Source organism: Lepisosteus platostomus, chromosome 1 (genome assembly GCF_059453375.1).
Source record: "Lepisosteus platostomus isolate fLepPlt1 chromosome 1, fLepPlt1.hap1, whole genome shotgun sequence".
Classification (NCBI taxonomy): domain Eukaryota; kingdom Metazoa; phylum Chordata; class Actinopteri; order Semionotiformes; family Lepisosteidae; genus Lepisosteus; species Lepisosteus platostomus.
The window spans coordinates 58,545,946-58,566,427 of record NC_142611.1 but is presented as its reverse complement, the minus strand read 5'-3'; the positions used below and the strand labels follow the sequence as shown (position 1 = coordinate 58,566,427).

The 20,482-nt window shown below is 40.8% G+C and overlaps 1 protein-coding gene across 3 annotated transcripts in view; it reads left to right on the top strand.

Annotated features, from left to right (window-relative positions):
* Positions 1-20,482, top strand: part of fbxw7 (F-box and WD repeat domain containing 7) — a 214,251-nt gene that overhangs the window by 179,847 nt on the left and 13,922 nt on the right. For 2 of the 3 annotated variants that reach the window (XM_088633187.1, XM_088633186.1), the window contains 5 exons: positions 12,822-12,904; positions 15,286-15,427; positions 17,817-17,951; positions 18,938-19,061; positions 19,817-19,953. In XM_088633187.1, the coding sequence (XP_088489313.1) occupies positions 12,822-12,904; positions 15,286-15,427; positions 17,817-17,951; positions 18,938-19,061; positions 19,817-19,953 (621 nt within the window). Of the gene's footprint in view, positions 1-7,682; positions 8,036-12,821; positions 12,905-15,285; positions 15,428-17,816; positions 17,952-18,937; positions 19,062-19,816; positions 19,954-20,482 lie in introns of those variants that run through there. The other variant, XM_088633188.1, reaches the window with a different exon arrangement.

Genomic DNA, 20,482 nt, shown 5'->3' with positions numbered 1-20,482 from the left:
AATCTAGCCTTTCACTGCCTGGGGAAGGTCAAGGGAAAACCGGCTTGCTGGATTTTAATGTCTGCCACGTCCATGACCAGTTCTCTAGGCCTGGATGTAAATAAAGAGGAAAAGGAGTTAATTCGCAGTGCCCAATAACAGCCTTCATTGGCAAGTTTGTTGATTTTCAAGGTTTCTTTTTAAATTGTTTTCCTCTGGGTTTATGCCCTAAAATTTATACACAATTAAGCCTTTATGCCGTGTCCCTTTTGAAGCCAAGGAATACTTAATGAAGAAAGAAAGACGGCAACTGAGGGGGAGGGTTTTTACTGACGTCATTAGTTATTTATGACATTTGCTTTTTAAATGGCTGGGCTCTGGCTGTCCACCACAAGAGAATCCTGGGAAGGCTTTGGTTTCTGAGAGATACCCACTGTCCAGCCTGGTCTTCCAGGCTCCAGTATCTGTTCTCAAAAAGCCCCTGGGGAGAGAGCATTCCGTGTCCCAGAGCGTCTGTCACTGGACCCCTTTCTGCACTGCTGGACACTGACAGCTATGCAAACAGCACACAATAATTTTCCCACAGGGGCAGAAAAGAAGCAGTTGCTACAGTTCTTCAGGTTTATCTGTTTGATTATAAAGAGTGGCCAGCTCTTATCCTACAGCCTTGTAAGTGGAATTTCTTGCCTTCGTTCCTTTCTATTAGAATTTCCAAGTTATTAAAACAGGTCACACTGATCTCACCATTTACTTAATTAGAAATGACTAATTTCTCAATATTATAGTTTCCCTAAACTTTGTACAGAATTGTATTTCTGTTGAAGGCCCTGTTAAACAACCAGTTTACTAGCAGTTTTGCTTGCCACATTTACTACTGTTTCTATATCCTTCGTGGACCTTCTGTTTATCCTCTGGGAAGAGGAAACTAAAAATGAATCTTTAAAATCCTGACCTTCACAGACTTCATATTGTGGGGGGGAAAAAGAGACCATCTTGATTCCACTGGAAGATAAACAACAAACGCAGAACAGTATTAGTTCTTGTCACAGTAGCAGTAATTTATAGCAATATTATTACAAGTCCCTTTTCAGCCTAGTTGTATCACGTTTTTATCAGCCAAGTGCAGCATTGCAGTCGCTGCCCACAGAGCTCAGGAGTTATGGCGGATCTCCAGGCCTAGAGATTGACCACAGCTATTGTGACTGCAGATCAGACCTCTGATAAGAGAACCTACTTTGAACAGTTTCCTTTTAAAACATCTGAATGACTTTTTAAGAACACCCTCATTCACTTGCCTCAGACAAAACAGTCTCATCATGTTGGATGCAAAAGGCTAGTTTAATCTCATAAGAGAACTGTATCATTTTCTTTCCAAGTTCAGCCAGTGTCATTCACGATATGTACTGTATAGAGTGTTAGACAAAGAAATTAGCTTACTTTTTGCCTTTTTTAACAGTGTTCTGTTCTCGTTATCAGATGCAAAGGAAAATGCACTTTTTGTAAAAGTGGCATGTCCTTTTATTTAAATAAATAGTGTTTCTTGCATTTACAAATGCACAACGGAAGAGAGACCTTATGTTTTATCAGTATATTGTTTTCAGAATTACATCTGACAGTGTAATAGATCTCTCTTTCTTTTTAGTTTGTACCTTCAGGCCCCAGGCTGTTTCTCTCACAGTGTAACTATTCATAGGTTTATAGGTTTGGCAGGATATTTTGTTTCTCTCAAAATCATTGGGTTGGGAGTGCATCCTAATGATGGTTTGTGTGCAAGACTGTAGCCTGCTCTCAAGAGGCTGTAATTGTCCCAGTACCATTTCTGACAGCTGCACCTTTCTGGATTTAAAATCTTTAACCCCTCAACACAAAACTGTAACACATCAAGGACTTAACATCTCTACTCTCATTTTATGTCTTTAACTACCTCCTGGCATATATTTTTTATATGTAAAAAAAAATGTAGAGTGAAATTGATTTGGTCCCACAGACACCTGTTTTGTAAAAGCCCCTGTCTGGCTCATGGGGTTTAGTAGCCTGCCAACTCTGGGCTTGGCCTCAGTTAATAAGGAACTGTGTGCAACAGAAGGTTAACGACAATGGGTTACGGATTCTTCAAAGCGTCTAGCTTGACCCCTCTGCATGCCGAGAATTCCAATCGGCTGTGTAAAGGTTGGGAGTCGTCTCTGGAGGGGCGCAGCGTGAGTGCTCCCGAAAAAAAAAGAACTCCCCGTCCTGGTGGAGATGGCCGGCCCGTTCTGCTCTGCTCCAGTGTGTCTGTGCGGAGTTTGGTTGCCATGGCAATGGAGGAGAGAAAAGATCACTGGCATATGGAGAAGCAAGAGATCATCTACATACAACAGCACCTGCCACCATACTCTTTCGTTGTGTTCGTTAAGGGGGGGGGGCAAGATTTTGTGACACACCAACAGCATCCAGTGTTTTTTTTTTCTTTTCCATACAAATATTTACTTGTCAAAAGAGACACAGAGCAGCCAGCCTAGCTGATAACATCCAGATGCTTTTAACTACTTGAGAAATCCAATAACTGCCAGTGCACTACCACAAGACCTCTGAGAGTTTTCTTAATGAGTATTTCATCTCGGTAAAATCTGTAAATCCTGTAGTGCTAAGTTGCCTTGTAAGATTGTCATATAACTTCCCCATATTCTACTGATAAATGTTCAGAATTCTCTGAAAATTTTATTTAGCATTTTTTCTGTTACTTAACAATCCAGCAGTTGTAGCTGTATTTAACTGTAGGACTACATTTCCATTACTTTCAGGATGTTTCTTGACACTGTACTGACAGTTTAATCTCACATTGTTTACCACAGAGGCTGTGCTGTTTAGATAAGATTATGAAATACCAGACATACCTCTTACCATTGATTCAGCTGCATTAATACAGCACTAATCTGGAGTGTATCTTGACTTGGCTATGCATGCGTGTGAGCATGCTAGTTTGGTCTGGTGTGTGATTTACATATATACTTCACTTTACTATGAGGACTGTGGCCGTCTTCCAGACCTTCAGAAATATGTCATTGACAAAACAATTAAATGAAACCTGGGTCCATGTATGTTCATTAATGAAATGCCTGCGTTCTGTTTCTAAGAAGTACCGAACACTTTCCATGGTAAGCAAACCACGTTTCAGAAATCATTTTTAGATGTTTTTTCTGTACCAAATATGGAAATGCAAGTTGTGTCTCGGCTCAATGGACTGACCCCTGTTCCTTCATGAGGAGGAGGAGGTGCGAACAGACTCCCTGACATGCCCATTGTTGATGGGCTTTCTCCACCAACTCTGCTGTGACGTACAGGAGGTTCAATGCCCGTGAGAAGAGAGGTGTGCTCCTGGCTGATGTCGCCGCACGATCACGGGCATCTGGGGAGGTCACTGTAACGCTAACCGCCAACAATCCTGGCTGACCCTCAATGGCACTGAACCAGTCATCATGCAATGCCACCTTAGGGAATCCCAGTCACAGTCAGCTAGTGACATGACCTGGGCTTGAACTCGTGCCATCTGGATCACGCCTCTCAGCCTAGATATGAATTCTGATTTTGTGAAGTAGTAAGATTTGGCAGTGAAATCATAAAATGGAACATGCTACAGTAACCTCAGCTCATTTTAAAGTCAGAAAATTACCATGGAAACCAAAACCCAGGGTAACATTAAAATAAAGATATGAAAGGACATTTCACTTTAATCAGCAAGGTTGATTAACAAGGTTTGTTCAAACAGAGGTTTGAAACAAAATTTTTAAAACAAAGCAATGGAGCTTGTGCCTGTAAAGATCTGGAAGTCACCGGTGATGATCCCGAAGTTTGTCAGGATTGGGTGGAGGAGAGCTGTCACCCTGAAAAGGCAACTCATTACATATTCTTAGACTGTGTGAAACGGATGTTTGGTAACTGCTTTTTCGGACTTCTCACTGCTGCTGTATTTTGCCATCTTGCATTGCAGTGCATTCCCTGAGGTCAGCCTTGTACAGCTATAGTATCAACTGAGTTCCCCTCATGCTAGTTTTCCAAACGTTTTACCACCTTGTGGCCTGATCTGGTCAGATTTCAGAAGCTTAGCAAGGGTAGGCTTGGAGTGGACTGGGATTCCAGACCTCTAAGGATAACCAAGTTGCTCCTGAAGGTGGTGTTAATGGACTTGTAGTTGGCACTCTTTCCACTGTACTAGAGTTTCAAAAACAAAATAATGTCCAAGTGTGGGGACCAGGGATCCTGTGCCGAAAGACATTATATTTGCAGTTAATATAACATTCATAAAATTTTGGCAGCTAATTGTCACGATTCAGACTTCAGTACCTCAGCCATCAGCCTTCCCCATGTACTGGATGCTTCTAGCTGGTTTTATGCAGTTGGATTGAGATTGAGATTTTCAATGGAGGTCCTGACTACTTGATCATTCAAGGTCCCATGACACTGCTTATCAGAGTAGGACTGTTAACCCCGGTGTATTGACAAAATTAAATTTGGCCTTACACAATCTGGCCTCCCCAAAGACTAGTCGGTGTAGTAATTACTCACTTTTGTACATGATCTGTGTAGCATGTGATCACTGCCACCAGTCAACCAAATTGGTGCTGTACTTCCACGGTGTTTGAAGTGGGCTCCCTACTGTATGTGAAGGTCTTTAAAATCCTCTAGGATGAAAGCACTATGCAAATGTTAACAATTAATTATTCAATTCTGTGTGAATGGGGAAAAGTTCAATTTATTCTTAAACTCTTAAATTCAATTTATTGTAATTCTTAAAAATTTGATGAGCATGGAACTTAAAAATGTATTGTAAAAATGCTACGGCACAGTTATTTAAGATAAGAACATAAAAAAGGTTACAAACAAGAGGCTGCTGTTCAGCCTGTTTAGCACATTTGATAGCATCTGATTGATCCAGGGGTCTCATCCATCTGTTTCCTGAAAGAAACCAGGATACAGGCTGGATAGAATCTAGTGTACTTCCGCCACACTATAAAGAATACTTTGTTACCCCATGTGTGATTGTGGCTTACTGTCTACTGAAACTCTCATGAAAGTTGACCTGAACCTTTACTTGTATTTACCGATTGTATTTGTGTTTTCTGCATTAGCAGAAATACAGCAACCCATTTCAATAGATACCATCCATAGATTCTGCATATAGATTTTAAGAGGCTGTTATTTAGAGAAAGACATTATATTTGCAGTTAATATAACATTTATAAAATTTTGGCAGCTAATTTTCACAATTCAGGCTTCAGTACCTCAGCCATCAGCCTTCCCCAAGTATTGGATGCTTCTAGCTGTTTTTATGCAGTTGGATTTGTGGGAATTTAAAATCGCTGATAGCTATGTTGATATGCGGAGCCATTTCATTTAATGAATACCCATGCAAATTTTAATAAAATGTTTGTGTGCAGTTCTGTAGATACTTCACTAGTCAAACTAATTACAGTCTGAAATTATACAAAGATGCTACTACTGAGCTCTGCAGGCCTGAACATCTATAAAAAGTGCTGAGAGTATTTACATGTGTATTATGTGAAAGGTCAAAATGGTGTAGAAAATAGACTAATTTTACAATTTGGCATTTGCGCAGCAGATTTTTAAAGATTTTCATCACTACGTAAGATCGCCTTCCCTTTTTAATGAATGATTAAAATAAAAATGTTGGTTTCTTCTTGTACGGCTGTATATAGAATAGATAGGATACCGAATCTGTGAAGTGTTGTCTGTTGATGCTTCACTAGAATAAAAAAAAAACATTAATTATGAAGACCGATAACACAAGGCTGCCTGAATAAAGTTACTCTTTTATTTTAAAGCATACCATTTTGTAGTAAGACTAACATTACTGAAACAACTCAGGGTCCATCTGGACATTTATCCCACTGCTTCATGGTCAGCATGGTTCGTTTACCTTTGCTATCTACTGGTAATTGCAAAATAGTGTAATTGGAGCTAGTGTTGGAGTGTGGCACAAAGCCCTCTGAAATTAATGTCCTGAGGATGTCACCTGAAGAAGAGTTTTGTCCCACCAAATTCTTTCATGCTTTTGTTCTTGGCTCTGCCTCATCAGTTGTTCTTTGTCATGCAGATACTCTCTCAACACAAACACTAATGGAAATTCTTGATGAAATGTGCTGAATGAAGGGAAGGGCTTGCGTACGAAGGATCCTTGGATCTGAGATGAAGTTAAGGACAGAGCCATCGGGGCTAGAAGTGATCTGTTATTACAGTACGTGTCAGTCTGGACTTGGGTCTGTCCTCAGTGTTTCCCTACCATCTGGCCCATCTCTGTGAAAGGTAGCATAGCGTTCCTGACATTTGGTCATTTTCACAATGAATGTGCAATAGTTCAACTGCTCTGGCAGTTAGATCAGTTAAAAATCACAATGCGTGCCTGGAAGCGAAACGTTAATGACAAGTTTGTACATGTCAAGCAAATGGCTTGACTGGAGGCAGTCATTGTTTATTGCAGGGCTGCTGTTCTCAAAATTCAGGATCCATTGTTTTGGTGTAGAGATGAAAGAGTCTGGTAAGCTTTTTTTTCTGGGCTTTCGTAAATGAACAGTCACCCGATACAGCAGGTTAGTTTTTCAGTAAATAATCTTTTCCGTATTTCTTTGAAAAAAATACGAGACGACTAATAAGCGAGTTGCAGGCGCTGCCCATTAAGCAAGGTTTCAGATGATTTTTTTTAACTTTGTTCCCCCTAGCAAAAGCGCAGAAGCCATTAAGAGTTGTTTTTCTCTTTTCGACCCTCATTTGCATTAAACAGACTTTCAGCCACAGCTCTCATGACAGTTAAGTAAAACCTGTAAAATAAGTTCACGGAGACGAATTTCTAATGCAGTCTGTACAGTCTCGCTGATTAACTGAATACTGTACCGTGACAGTGTACGGAAAGCTTCGAGTAGAAAGTGCCACACTGCTGCCTTTGTATTGATACATGACTGTGATAACAAGCATCCATCCGTAGGCTGCATTGTTTTCAAAGCATTGGATTTTTTTATTCCCGCCGCGTTCATGTTGTAAAATAAATAAATGGGTAATTTTAATTGACGCGAGCTATTGATAATGTAATACATTTATGGAAGCCGGATGCGGGTGGCTGCTATTGGACTTTTAAAAGCACACCGAGAACTGCCTTAGTTGAGTCGTAAAAGATGCCTCTCGAAACAAATTTATTATGTGAAACATTTAACCCCGTATCCCAGCTGCACTTCAGGATTATTACAATTATTAAAAATGTCTTTCCCGGCCACGACTGAATAAGCTTTAGATAACGCAGCGGATACAGAAGACAGACCGTCTTGTGAAAATTCCACCTGCCCAGTGATGAGGAAAGGAAAGAGAACCGAGGGGGGTAGCTTGGGTGTGCATCAGTTGGGGGAGGGCGGAAAGCAACAAGTGAGAGAGAGAGAGAGAGACTGTGTTTGGTTAAGATCAGACTGCAGAATTCTTACTTCCTCCCCCCTGTCCCGTTTCCCCTCTCCTGTACATCGCTCCCCGGCGCCCGGCTCATCTAATTGATGTGCAGCGCATACTGTTGAAGCCCGGACTGCACCATTCGCCTCCTCACCACCGGGGAAGATGTAATCCGATCCCTGAGCAGGAGCCAGTGTAGCACAGGCTGGAAAAAGGGGGCACGGTCCTCCCCTCTCTCCTCAGCCCTCCCTCCCTCCTCCCACCGCAAACACTACAGCCACCTCCACTTTTCTTCTCGGCGTCTCTTCCCCCTCATTATCCTCTCGCAGTCCTCTGGGGCCGGCAGTTGTGAGAGCACCGCCGAGCCGAATTGTTAGCGAGCCTCGTTTGGTGTGACACGGCGAGGGTTTCGTTGCCGGTTCTGCTACATGCACGCTCCTTCTCTGACGTGCCTGAGCATGTCCACATCAGAGATAGTGTCGGATCTACCTGAGAGTGAGCTGCCAGCGCGTTGTCAGAGAATACCCACCAGGCAGGGATACTGGGGCTTCATCAACTGGCAGTGAAGAAACACCACAGGATTATAACGATGGGGTTCTACGGCACTTTAAAGATGATTTTTTATAAAGTGAGTAGTGTTTCTGTGTCTTGTCGTTTTTGAGTGTAACCTGCTTGCTCTTCTTTTTTCGGTTTCTTCGTGCTGGTAGTTGGCAATTTGCAGCCACTCGTATATTATGCCTCTACTTTAAACCGTTTTTGACGTGTTTACTTCACTGCCCGAGAATTGAATGACGGCAAATATTAATTTTAATGGCAGACATGGCGCGCTACCTTATACTCTTACCGCAGGAGAAACAAAATGAAATACGCCGTTTAAATTTGAATCGTATCGTAAAATGCTTTCTTTATATGCGTATATTCACAAGTTTGCTTTGCTTAGGATTCGTTTATCGTACCCGGTATTGTAAAGAACGCTGCTAGGCTCTAGGTAATTGAATCCTGTAAATCAACGGTATTGATTGATGCTAAAACACCTTCACAAAAAAAAACATTTTTTTCTCCCATCAGATACTTAAGCTGTAAACCTGTAGTGCATTTTCCTACAGCTTTATTGAGATCTGTAATTTTCTCAGCACTTCGTGGGAGCAACGATAAAAGGCTTTTAGTCCAAATCCCTAGTTAAACGTACTGAATGCAACTGCACCTGCAAGGCATATGAACTAAAGTGCGCAGCGTCCCATTCTTCACGGTAGTCTTGTAAGCTTAAATGCCTGGACTCCGACCTTTTGGAAGATTTCTAACAATTTATATGTTTAACGTGAATTTAACACACCTTTACAAAGTGGGAAAACGACCGTGAGCCGCTGCACATTTGTATTCCATGGTTATACGATGTGTACAGTACCAGTCAATCAAAGCTACCTGGCAGCTTCAAGCCTGCTGTGTAGATGTGATTGTGATATTTATGTATTCATTAGGTACAATGCTTTCTTCCTTGATTTGATTGATTGTGGTTTTGCCGCTGATGTTTGTCCGTGTTTATCTGTAGGCATCAGTTTAATAATGTTAGGTAGAGTGTATATTGTGTGTAGAGTGTGTGCCGGTATCGAGAAGTACTTTAATTCCAGTCCTTTTCATTCTATACGATTACTTTAAAGAAGACTGCCGCACCTGCTACATTTGGAAAAACTGATTATATAGCTTCAGTGTTTTTTTAAAGTATGAAACTGCTCAGGTCCACCGCCTAAGCAAACCCATTTAGAGACTCGTCCCCTTCGCCGCCCCATGAAGATCTGCCAAATGGACAGTCTTGCAAATGTCCATTTCTAAATGCACAAGGACAACCGTGTGTGAATCCTGTGAAGATATGGCATCTACCCTCTTAATAGTTCCAATAACATTTAAAAGTTTGTAGGGACTTTTAAGCAACAACAAATTAAACAGACCTCTTCAAGACTGTCTTATTGATGGAATCTGAGGAAGAATTTAATGGACTTAATATCCAAGTAAAAAGATTAAAGGCTTTTGCTGCATCTAGCGTGAGCACACTGTAAAATTTTAATGCAGCTGTGACACTGACAAATGTTCCACACATTCAGGTTAATCATTTGGTTCTAAAGAAGTGAAACCTATAAAACTGCTCAGCCATCTTCTGTGAATGCAGGAACCAGGAACGAGAGGTAGTTAACAGCACTGGGCTCCCCGCCCTTCGCTACTTCTCAGTGCTCATGTAGTTTTTGCACGTCCATGACCAAAATACGTTTCCGAGACTGCAGCTGTTAGTAATTATGTTTATCTTATTATGTAAACAAATTGGATGATCACTTACAATTCATTAGCAGAGCCCCATATTCAAGAAACAAAACTGAGCAGTTGAAACAGGTATCCTTTTCAGACGAAAGTAGTACCATTGAGAGAACGTGGCTCTTAAAAGCCTGTAGTTTAAGGCTTCAGTAAAAAAAAATCTTTTGATTCAGGCAGTCCAGCCCCATCTTGTAAAACCCAGGTGACCTTAATGCCATTCATGTTAAATGTACACACACGTTTAATTACACATATACGTGCCCTCTGTTTTTACTTCTGTACTTCAGAAGGCAGCAGAGAACCTTTCATTGTCAGAGTATGATTAAACCTTTAACTGCGTCTGACCAAGCATGCTCTGAAGGCATTAGTTAACTGCTATTTTCTGTACTGTAGCACACAGACTAAATGATAACCTGAAGGAAAAATGTAAACCTCTTTGTTTTAGAATTGATAAGAGGCTTAAACACAAGTCATCATTAACACATAGATTAAAGGCTGCTTTTCTTTTCATTCTTGGCATATTTTTCTCAGACGAATAGGCTTAACTCTTTCCCTGATGTTTGAAGGTCTTGTTTGTGTCATTACAGGACCTGCATCACATTGAGGTTTTACACATGTAAACGAGAAAAAAACTAATATTTATTTTTGCTTGTTTTTATGCTATTGCTTATGCTGGCGGTACTATGCTTGCTAGAAGACCTTGATTAAAGTGCTTTCTTAGACCTCGTTTAAGCCTATGTTTTTGCCATTTTAAACTTATTGCAGTGGATAATGTTGCTTATGTCTGGTAAAAAAAAAGGAAATATTTTACTGAATATACATTTGTATACTGTAATTTGAGATCTCCAGTAATAGTTGCTTTCCTCTCTGTAGATCAGGATCTTTGGCTTCCATTATCTGACGCAAACAGAAGTTGTGCGTGTATATATATTTTTTTTCCTAGTACAAATCCAGCACATAGCTGGTCTTTGTTCAGTAAATGAAGAAAGGGGCTGACTGATTTGTGATCCCAATGACGAACAGACCAGATTGGTTCTGATAGTGCTTCTTTCACTTGTGGCACTCTCCTGATGTGCTCCCTGCCTCAGTGCCTCTCCTTGCCTTTGAAATTCCCTGACGGATCCTGGTTCGACCCCTCTGCATTCCAGCCCACTCCCTCCCATCTAAGAGGGAAGTTGCAGTGGGCCCCACAAGCATACGGTGACAGATTAGGAAAGGTTTACAAACATTGCTGTTTCCCCTTGTCTTGGGTTACCTTTTCCCAGGCCGAAATGTGAGAAACTGGGTTAACCCAAGGTTCCCAGTGGCTTAAGTCAAGGTCTGTCTTCTGGTCTCTCCCTCTCCCTGAAGCTTGAACTGCCATTGCAGTGAGATCATTTCTTTGGGAACAGGGATGAGTTTGTGAGGATGGATCCTGACCAATAAAACCACTGTTTGAAACGGAAACCACTTCCTTAATTGGAGAAGACATTTTGAAGAAAAACAACCAAAAAATCTTTTGAAATATTGAAAACAGTCATGTTTCTCATTGATTTATCCTTTTTTTTCTTGCATTCAGCCCCATGCTCCCTGATGTTGAACAAAAAAGTGTTGTGTGAATGTGGTTTTCATTATAAAATATCCACAAGCTCTTATTTAGTTGGAAACATCTAAATATTGGTAATTTTGTATATGCCATTCGTGGTCCATCGGCAATCACTATTAAAAAACTAAATCCCTAAGAAAGCAGTGATTCTTAAGAAAGGAATGCGAAAATCTTGTATTTTTAGGTCCCAGAATTTGGTTGCATCTTTTGTAATTAGTTGTATGCTTAACAAATTTCTGAGGTTGTATTGTATATTATTTCATTCTAAACCTGTTTCTAGTGCCCTGTGGAGATGGGATAAATAGATTAGTCCACCCACTTTCTGTGATCCAATCAATGAAATGAAATGTTTTTTCATCTCTGTAGTACAAGTATATGCAATCCATCCTCTTACTGAGAATATATCTCAGGAGTTTAGTTTGCACTGTTGTGTAGTTGGACAGCATGCCTTTTGTTTCTTTTTTTCTCATTTGTGTTGTTTCAAGGCCACACTGTGTGCAGAAGCAGGAGTGTTTAGTTGAATGCAAGAGAGAAGAAAGAGGAGATGATAAAAAGGGAATGGGGTTGTTTTGTTTTCCATCTCAGGCGGCATTATAAATCAAGACAATGTGTCATGATAGGGAAGCAGTTCACAGCCCGATGGGAACCAGCAGATCGAAGCTACTGTGTTTCTCGCGCCCTTTGTGAGTCTTTCCACCACAAACCGCCAGTGTAAAACACATCCATTTTATACAGCACCCCGAAAGAAAACAAGGTTTCTGTTTTGACCTTCTCTCTCAGAAATGCAACTGATTTAGGAGCATTGGAGTAGTGGAGGACAACCGTAACTTCAAATTGAAAAGCACCCTATCCACTCTGGGTCAGACAGTGGTTTAATTTAAAAAGCATATGAGCCAATTCAACTAGTAACTCATCCCTGTTTGAGATCTTTGAAAAATAATCTCGAATAACCCTTAGAATAACCTGTTTTCAAGGTTCATTATGTTTAGTATTTTTCCTGCTTGTCCAACATATAGCTTTAAGTAAAAAGTCAAAATCCTTCTTCTTCCTGAAAGAAATAATACAAGGATCTCAAAAGTAGACTTCAGAAAATAAAAGGGTTTAAGTTAAGGTTCTGTATTTTGTGACCCCCTTTTTGCTATGTTTGTTTTTTTTACAAATTGCTTTTTTTGTGGGGGAATCTCAAGATGTCTCTGGTTTCTGCAGCTATAAACATGTAACATCTGCTTTAGTGCATATATTTAGGGTTTGTTCAGTTTGCAAAATCCCGCTACTAAGTACAAGGCAACCTGCAGCTGAAACTCCCAGGACCTTGTCATTCACCTTAAGTGGTACAGTATAAAGCAGGTTTCGGGCCTTGTCATTATTTGCTTAATGAAGAGGTGGAATGTTTGCAGGCTGAGCTCCGTGTTATTTTTGTGCTTCTGTGGTTGATTGTAAATCTCCCAACAGTTTCTGTGGTGGTACGTTCTGTTCATTTTTGTCTAACCCCTGCCCTGTTTTTCTTCTCTCCTTTGTCTTGCAGATGAAGAGAAAGTTGGACCACGGCCCCGAGGTCCGATCTTTCCCTTCAGGAAAAAAGCCCTGCAAGGGCTCCGAGTACCCAAGGTAAAAGACCGAGCCCTGGCCCTAGGGCAGCGATCTCAGAACGGCAGATGTTTTAAATCTGAACACTGGAGCTGTTTTATAGGCTTTTCCGCCCAACCCTTAAGGTGTTTATTGCTGCCTGATTTTTCTTAAAAGGGTCCTGCTGGTGATGTAGGAGTGGGTCAGGATATTTGGAGATAATATCTTTGTCCCCAGTACTTGAGCTTACTGGACTGCTGATATGACCTGCTTCCCATCTGGGCACAGGAGAGTACAAGAGAGAACTGTGTGAAAGCCAGTCATCCTCTGTGTATTCTATAATGAACAAAAATATATGGCACCCATATATGGTCTTTCTAAAAATGCATACCTCTGTATTTTTTACTTTTCGTGTACAAAGAGCATATTAGGACAAATCAAATCAGTAAATGTAAATTTAGCATCACCTCATAGTCATGATTTTTTAGTTGTAATAAGCTGCTCTGATTTATTCATTATGGACAGTAGTGGGTATCATGTATACATTAAAGAATACATGGCTAACAAGGTGCTGTGCATGATTCCCAGTTGAAAGAGAGGGTGTATCTGCATCTTGCATTCATCTCACATCTGTTAGCAGTGCAGCTGAATATCTTTATCTCTGAACTGTGCATAGGCACCAAAGGTTATATTTAAAAACAATGGAATAACCATCACGAGGCAGACAGGTTGTCACTGTGCTAGCAAGCTTAGTGGTTGTTTGGTATGTGGAGGAGAAAGGGCCTTCTGTTTCAGGTTTTGGCGCTCGCGTGGGTGTTAGCAGCGGAGGCACTTTGCAGCGAGCTCTGCACTGCGCGAGTCTGTGGCATAGAAATTGGACAAATTTTTCCAAATTGTTATTCATCAGCACAGGCCAGAGGGTTGAGTGAGGCGCCACCGGTGACGTGGCCAAGTCTGTCAGCAGACTTTCCGAGTATCTCGAAGGTATTACATGGCTATCGCCTTCCAGCCTGATTTTTAAAAAGTCATACTGTTGCAGTGATATTCCACTCGCCAAGCATGTCTTCAGCAAAATTACAGCACAGACAGGGAAGGGGTGGGTCAGGTTTTACTGTAATAAATGTGAAAATTGCGCTCATGGATAAAGTCAGTCTGGTATGCTTTTTTGGAAATGAATCCACTTACAGTACATTGTGAGCCACTCCTAATTTGTTGCTGTGTGTGTTTTCCATTAGATGGGTTTCCAAGTTGTGTGTGATACTGTATATGCCGGTCTGCTTTAGTGTAATATGGAGCAGTGTTAAAAACAGGACTTCACAGTGAATGTACAAATGGCCCTCCGCAAACCATCCTTTTCTCTCTTTGCAGCTTTTCTCTGTGCTAATTTTTTTAAGACAGTCTCTACAGTTTTTCCACTACAGATAGCCCATTTTAAAATCAGCACCAATTCATTCTTCGAATTGTAAGATCTTAATGTTGCAGAGGAAATACTATTTATAGAATTATATCTGAGGTACATGATTTATATCGTTATTTAATTCTTGCTTTTTTCCACTTCGCTGTTCTTGGCAGTGCTGAGTGTTTTATACCAATAATATCTCAGTCTTCAAGACAGCTGCCTTATTGGCAGCGCTTTATTGTAATTGCTGTACCTTGGCTCAGCACTACTTTAAATCCTATTAAAAATTCATCTATTATTATGAAGCGGTCTTCACTCTTAGCTCACGAAAATGTTTGACTCTCAGGGATGCTTTCACCTTGCAGGGGTGCTGAATTGTGTCTTTTGGACATTTTTGCATTATGAGGGTTGAGTGTTAGATGAGCTCCTGTGTAGCCAGTGGTCTGACTCCTGGGAAGGAGACTTGACATTCGGTTTAACGTGATCTTTGTGCTCTTTGAAAGGTCCTTGCCCAAGACCTGTCCTGATCTTTCTGCGTTAAAGCTTTTCTATGTCTTTTAGGTGTTTACAAAACTACTATCTTTTAAAATAGGCTTTAAAAGTCACATTGTCTGTGGGAGATCCAGAAACAATATGTTTACCTCATTAATAATATTCCATGGCTCCCCATGTGCTAGAAAAGCTACCTTATGGTTCTCTCATAATCTGTGCAGACATTTCTGGGGAAGCACCTCCCATCAGCCTCACAGGAGCATTTTGTTTTAATATCGCCAGAGAAAATTCCTTTTAAATGTCTTCTTTCTTTTGTTGTTAAGCACTAATAATAATCAGCAGAGCAATCCAGGTATGTAGGAAGATAAACATAACCTTTGAATATTGCCATATCTTTTTTTTTCTTTCTCGCCGTGCCTGAAGTCGCTAGGATGAGAAGCTAACCTGCGTCTTTGTTTGGGAAGTGAGTTTTTTTGGGGGAAAAAAGAGGAAGGAGGTCACAGCTGAAAGCCTTGTCTGTGTTTTCCTGTAGCCCTACAGGGCTTGTTCCGTACCCAGCCACACCCACCACGTTCGGGGACTTGAGGGCAGCCAACGGACAGGGGCAGCAGCGGCGCCGGATTACATCCATCCAGCCCCCCACCGGGCTGCAGGAATGGCTCAGGACGTTTCAGGTGAGTCAGCCAGCAGCCTGGAAAATCACTCAGTTTAGCTTGGGAAGAGGCTCCCAAACTCCTGGAGCTAGCTTCTTTGCACCTGCATTCTGGCCTCTTCATCCACATCTGGGGAGTTTTTTTTTTAAATTAATTCAGGATGTTTTGCAGGTGCATGTAGATTCAAACTGCACACCACAGCGTGTCTTTTTTTCCTCTTTGTGAGAACCCAAAGTTTATCAACACTTCACAGTCTAGATTTTCTATTTAATCAGTGTTCCCTTAGACTGGTGATAATTGCAGGTTTGTTACAAGCCCTTCCTTATTATTATGTTTATGCATGGAAGGAGCTGCTCTGACAGTGGATGTAAAATTAGGTGATTCTGGAATACAGTTTGTATCCAGGTTGATCTCCTATCATGCTTTGCAGGAGGAGTTGTAATGTCTGTCCACAAGAGTGTTTATTGATTTCTGTTTCATAATCTGCTGAAGCCTCCGGTATTTCAGGAAGTACAGGTTGCTGCAGGATGTTTGTATATGGTGTGTCCTAAGTGCTTGCTAGTCTGGAAGAGTTAATGACAGCTCTATGTAATCCACACCCATTGGAGTTTTGTTACCTTACTATTAGCAGGCCCAAAGGCTCTAGCTAGACACTAGTAGTAGCAGGTTTTGTCTTGTTTAACCAACATTAGTATTACCTGGGGGGTTTTGCTTCAGCTCAGAGCATTTTAATGTTCGTTTACAGTTTTGCATATTGGATTGATTTCTTAAACAGTTTGATATTTGCCACTTCTTTTTAATCAGTTTCATTCATTTGTAATATAAACGGGGGTTGCCAATATTTAGATTGAACACTGTATTTGTCAGGGTTATTGTTAGAACACAAAAGGAACAAGGGGTGGAATTAATTCTTCAAGTCTTTTCATTCTTTTTTCTTACAAAACAATTGGATTCAGGTGAAGACTGTCAGTCTCAGACAAGTGAGAGTAAAAATCTATTGTGGATTGTGGCGTCTTTTATTGTCAGGACCAGATCTGTTGTTGTCCATAACTTGACAAAGTCATTTAAGGTTCAGTGAATGAGTTTCATCCAGGTGCTGTAAATCATTGCACATTGTTTTGTGAAGGGGGGCTTTTATTGTGCACTTGCTTCAATTCTGTGCCATTCTTTAACAGGCAGCTCTTAAAGCAGTAATTATGCCTATCCATGCTCACCCCTGGCCTCAAAGTAATAGTGTCTTCTCCTTGCATATCCTCTTTTAGGGAGAATGGATTGAATCCATTTCTTTAATGACAAAGCCCAGGAATCTATTTTAGCGGCCATTAACAATTGCTGGGCATTGCTAGCTGAGGTAGAATTGTTTACATGTTTGCTTTTTGGCACTGGTTTCTCGCTAATGACATCAGCTTCCCAAAGCCATGCCTGCTGCCTGGTGTGTAAAAGGAGAAATGGCATTATTTGATGTCAGTAAAGTAAAACATGAAGGCAACTGCATGACAAATTACAACATTCAAAACTGTTGTTTTTATTTTTGGTCCACAGTGTGTTCTCGCCGCATTCACAGCCTTTTTTTATTTATTATACAGCATAAAAAATACCTTTGTGTATCATTGCCAAGTCATGCTGTAAGAGTAATAACTTCCACCTCTCTCCATTTTATCAGCCCATCCACAGGGAATGAGGCATCCTTTCAGAATTTAAGATTAATTTAAATCTTCTAGTCCAAGCCCATGCATCTCTCCTTTTAGGCATTGCATTGAACACTGAGATTTGAAGTAGGAGGGGAAGGTCCAAATCCCTAAAAGTAAAAAAAAAACACACAAGGGAAAAGATGAAAGCATTATTTTATTCTCTTTATTTAAATGCAAAGGTTGATCGCTATTCCAAGAAGATGGCTGTACATTCCAGGGGACTCTCTGGGGCTTTCTGATGAGAGTTTTAAAGACTCTTTATGTTCATGGGCAATTAACTTGAACGCAATCCAAAGTGCAGTATCTGAAAAATCTAGGCTGCATGTTTAGAGCTGCAGTTGCTTTGAACTCTTCTGCTGATTTTCTAGTCAGCTAAAGAACAACACAGCAAATTGGAGGTGTTGTCTTACAAAATACATAACCTGTTTTCACTCACATTCTTAAAATGTTGAAATATAACGGAACACACATTGGCTTTAAAAAGCTTTAGACTTAAGTCAAGGAGATTGGATGCTTTGTAGATTGTAAGGAATTGTCTTTCTGCCCACAAAAGAGATAATTGGGTGACCCTTTCTGATTTTTATTAAAAGTTTGCTGTCATATGTCAGACAAGCATTTTGCATGTCCCTTTTCACAAACACACTGAATGCATAAGCATGGTTAGACATTAGTCTGCCGCCTCCTGCTGTGTTAAAGGCATTCCCTTCTTTGTCCTGCAGAGCTGGAGTGGACCAGAGAAGCTGCTCGCATTGGACGAGCTCATAGACAGCTGCGAGCCGACGCAGGTCAAGCACATGATGCAAGTGATCGAGCCGCAGTTCCAGCGAGATTTCATCTCCCTTCTGCCCAAAGAGGTGAGGGCTACGCTGTCATTGCTGCAGAAGTGTCTGCTGTTGGCAATCCTTAGCACATTTTCTTGTTGATTTTACCCCCTCCTCTTACAGTAGCTCTGCTTTGAGTGTCCACATCAGAGATGAATGTACAGTTAATCATTGCAAAACAGTCCCGGTGCACCTTGAGTGGGGGAAAAAAAAGTGTGCGGTTGGGATGGAATTAAACAAAATATTCATAGATTTGTTTTTGTTAAATAACTTTAAATTTTGAATGTATGTGTGTATAAACTGAAGGCGGTTTGAACCTGACTTGTCTTTTGGAAGTGTTGAGATGTGCTTATTGTCACACAGCTGTCTTCTGGGCTATTGATGTCCCTCTTCACCACAGCATGCAAGCACAATCTTCAGCAGGTGTTAAAATATGGATTGGTATTTCAGTAATAGCATGTATGCATTATTTTTGCATAGTTGATTTCTTTCTCTTGACTGTTATAACAGTGGTATAGTTATTTAGCATAAAGATAAAAAGATTTTACAAACACTTCTGTGGTGACATTTTCCGTATGACTGAATAGCTAATCCAGTTCTTTCTTTCATATATACTGTACCTGACAATGTTAATGCGACACGGAAGATGTTATTAATAATGTAGCGCTTTAGGGCTCACGTGGGTATGCACCCAACACTGCTTGTCTTTTGGAAGTGTTGAGATGTGCTTATTGTCACACAGATGTCTTCTGGGCTATTGATGGTGGATCGAACCCGGGCCTCCAGCATCACTTAACAGGGAACCAGCAGCTACCCACATGAACTACTGTTCCTGACTGCTACCTGTATAATGCTATAATGTCCCTTCATCATCACAGACGTACACTGTTACCTAAGCAGTAAAGAGCCAATGAAAGGCTGATAGAATACTGCAGTATTAATAGTCTTCTACACAATGTCTCGACCTGTCTTTGTGTGTAGAAGCTAACAACTACCACGTCTCCCTCTGTGTCTTTCAGCTGGCCCTCTACGTGCTCTCGTTCCTGGAACCCAAGGACCTGCTGCAGGCAGCGCAGACCTGCCGCTACTGGCGAATCCTGGCCGAGGACAACCTGCTGTGGAGGGAGAAGTGCAGGGAGGAAGGTGAGGGCTGCAAGCCAGATACACAGCCCTGTGCCATGAATGCCAAGAGAGGTTTAAGGGAGTGAGGAAAGGATTTGCACTAATCAAACGCCAATTAACCATGGGTTTACAACTGGTGCCTCTGCAGCTGTGATCAACGTGTAGGCGTTGGTTTCTCAATAGTGTTGGCTCATGATACTTTGAGAGCAAGCTCTTATGCTGCCCAGTTTATTTTCCTCCATAATGCCATTTGTGAGTGACATTAAATAACCATCCAGTTGTGGCTTTACTCCTAGAGTAGCAGTGGGTAGCACCGGGAGGCAAAAGAGCAGGAAAAGTTTGAAAATCCCTCGTCAATCAGTTTAGAAATGAGGAATGGCATTTTTTTAAATAGGCATCCTTTAGTCTAGCCATTTTTGTTCACCCTGTTTTTCATATTAATTTAAAAAGAATTAAAAATAATTACTTCAGGTTCTGTGTTTTCTGTTGGGTTTTTTAAAGGTTTACAAACCTATATATAGGCAAGAACATTTTAGGTCAAAGTGTTAATGAGTGATTTTGCAGCATTAAGAAAGCAGTGATCCCTAAAAAACATTGTTAATTTTGCATATACTGAAATGCAAACTTTGTATACAAATTAATGAAACTAGGTAAAAGCAGGCTGAAAGTGTGTCAACAGGAAAATAAATGAAAACATATCAATGGATTTAAATGTGAAGACATATGGCTAATTTTGTTGTTTGCCAGAGCATGTAAAAACGTATTTTGGTTCATAGGTATTGACGAACCCCTGCATGTCAAGAGGAGGAAAGTGATCAAACCGGGCTTCACACACAGTCCCTGGAAAAGCGCATACATCAGGCAGCACAGAATAGACACAAACTGGAGAAGAGGGGAACTGAAGTCACCCAAGGCATGCATCTTCCTTTCTAGCTGAAATCCCCTAATATGTTTTACGTGCAGGCGGATCCCTGGCAGCTTGGATTAGAGCATCACGCATCTTGGAAATAGAAAACCCCCTCAGAGTAAATTATCCCTTTCACCGTCAAGTTGATTGAAAGAGCCAAGCTGTTCCAGTGTTCACTGAACTCTAGATCCTGATCAATCAAGGACAGTGATTAAAATGTGCCTTCTAATTTGTGGGGTCCTGCTGTTCGGTTTTTTTTTGTACCCACTTTTGAAGATGCCTAAACTTATGCTATGTCATCTCTTGTTATTTTCTTTTCTTGATAAATGAACTGCGCAGAACCAGCAACTTAATTCTCTAAGCCTATTAACTGGTTCCAGTTATTCAGAAAATTCCCGCAAGCTCTTATAGACTGTCAGTTGTGTAACAAGTCTCTATATTCTTAACACCATTCAGTCACACAGTGTTTAAAAATAGTTTGTCATTTAATGGATCACAGCTTTCATGATCAAATATTTTGGAAGCAAACATCTAT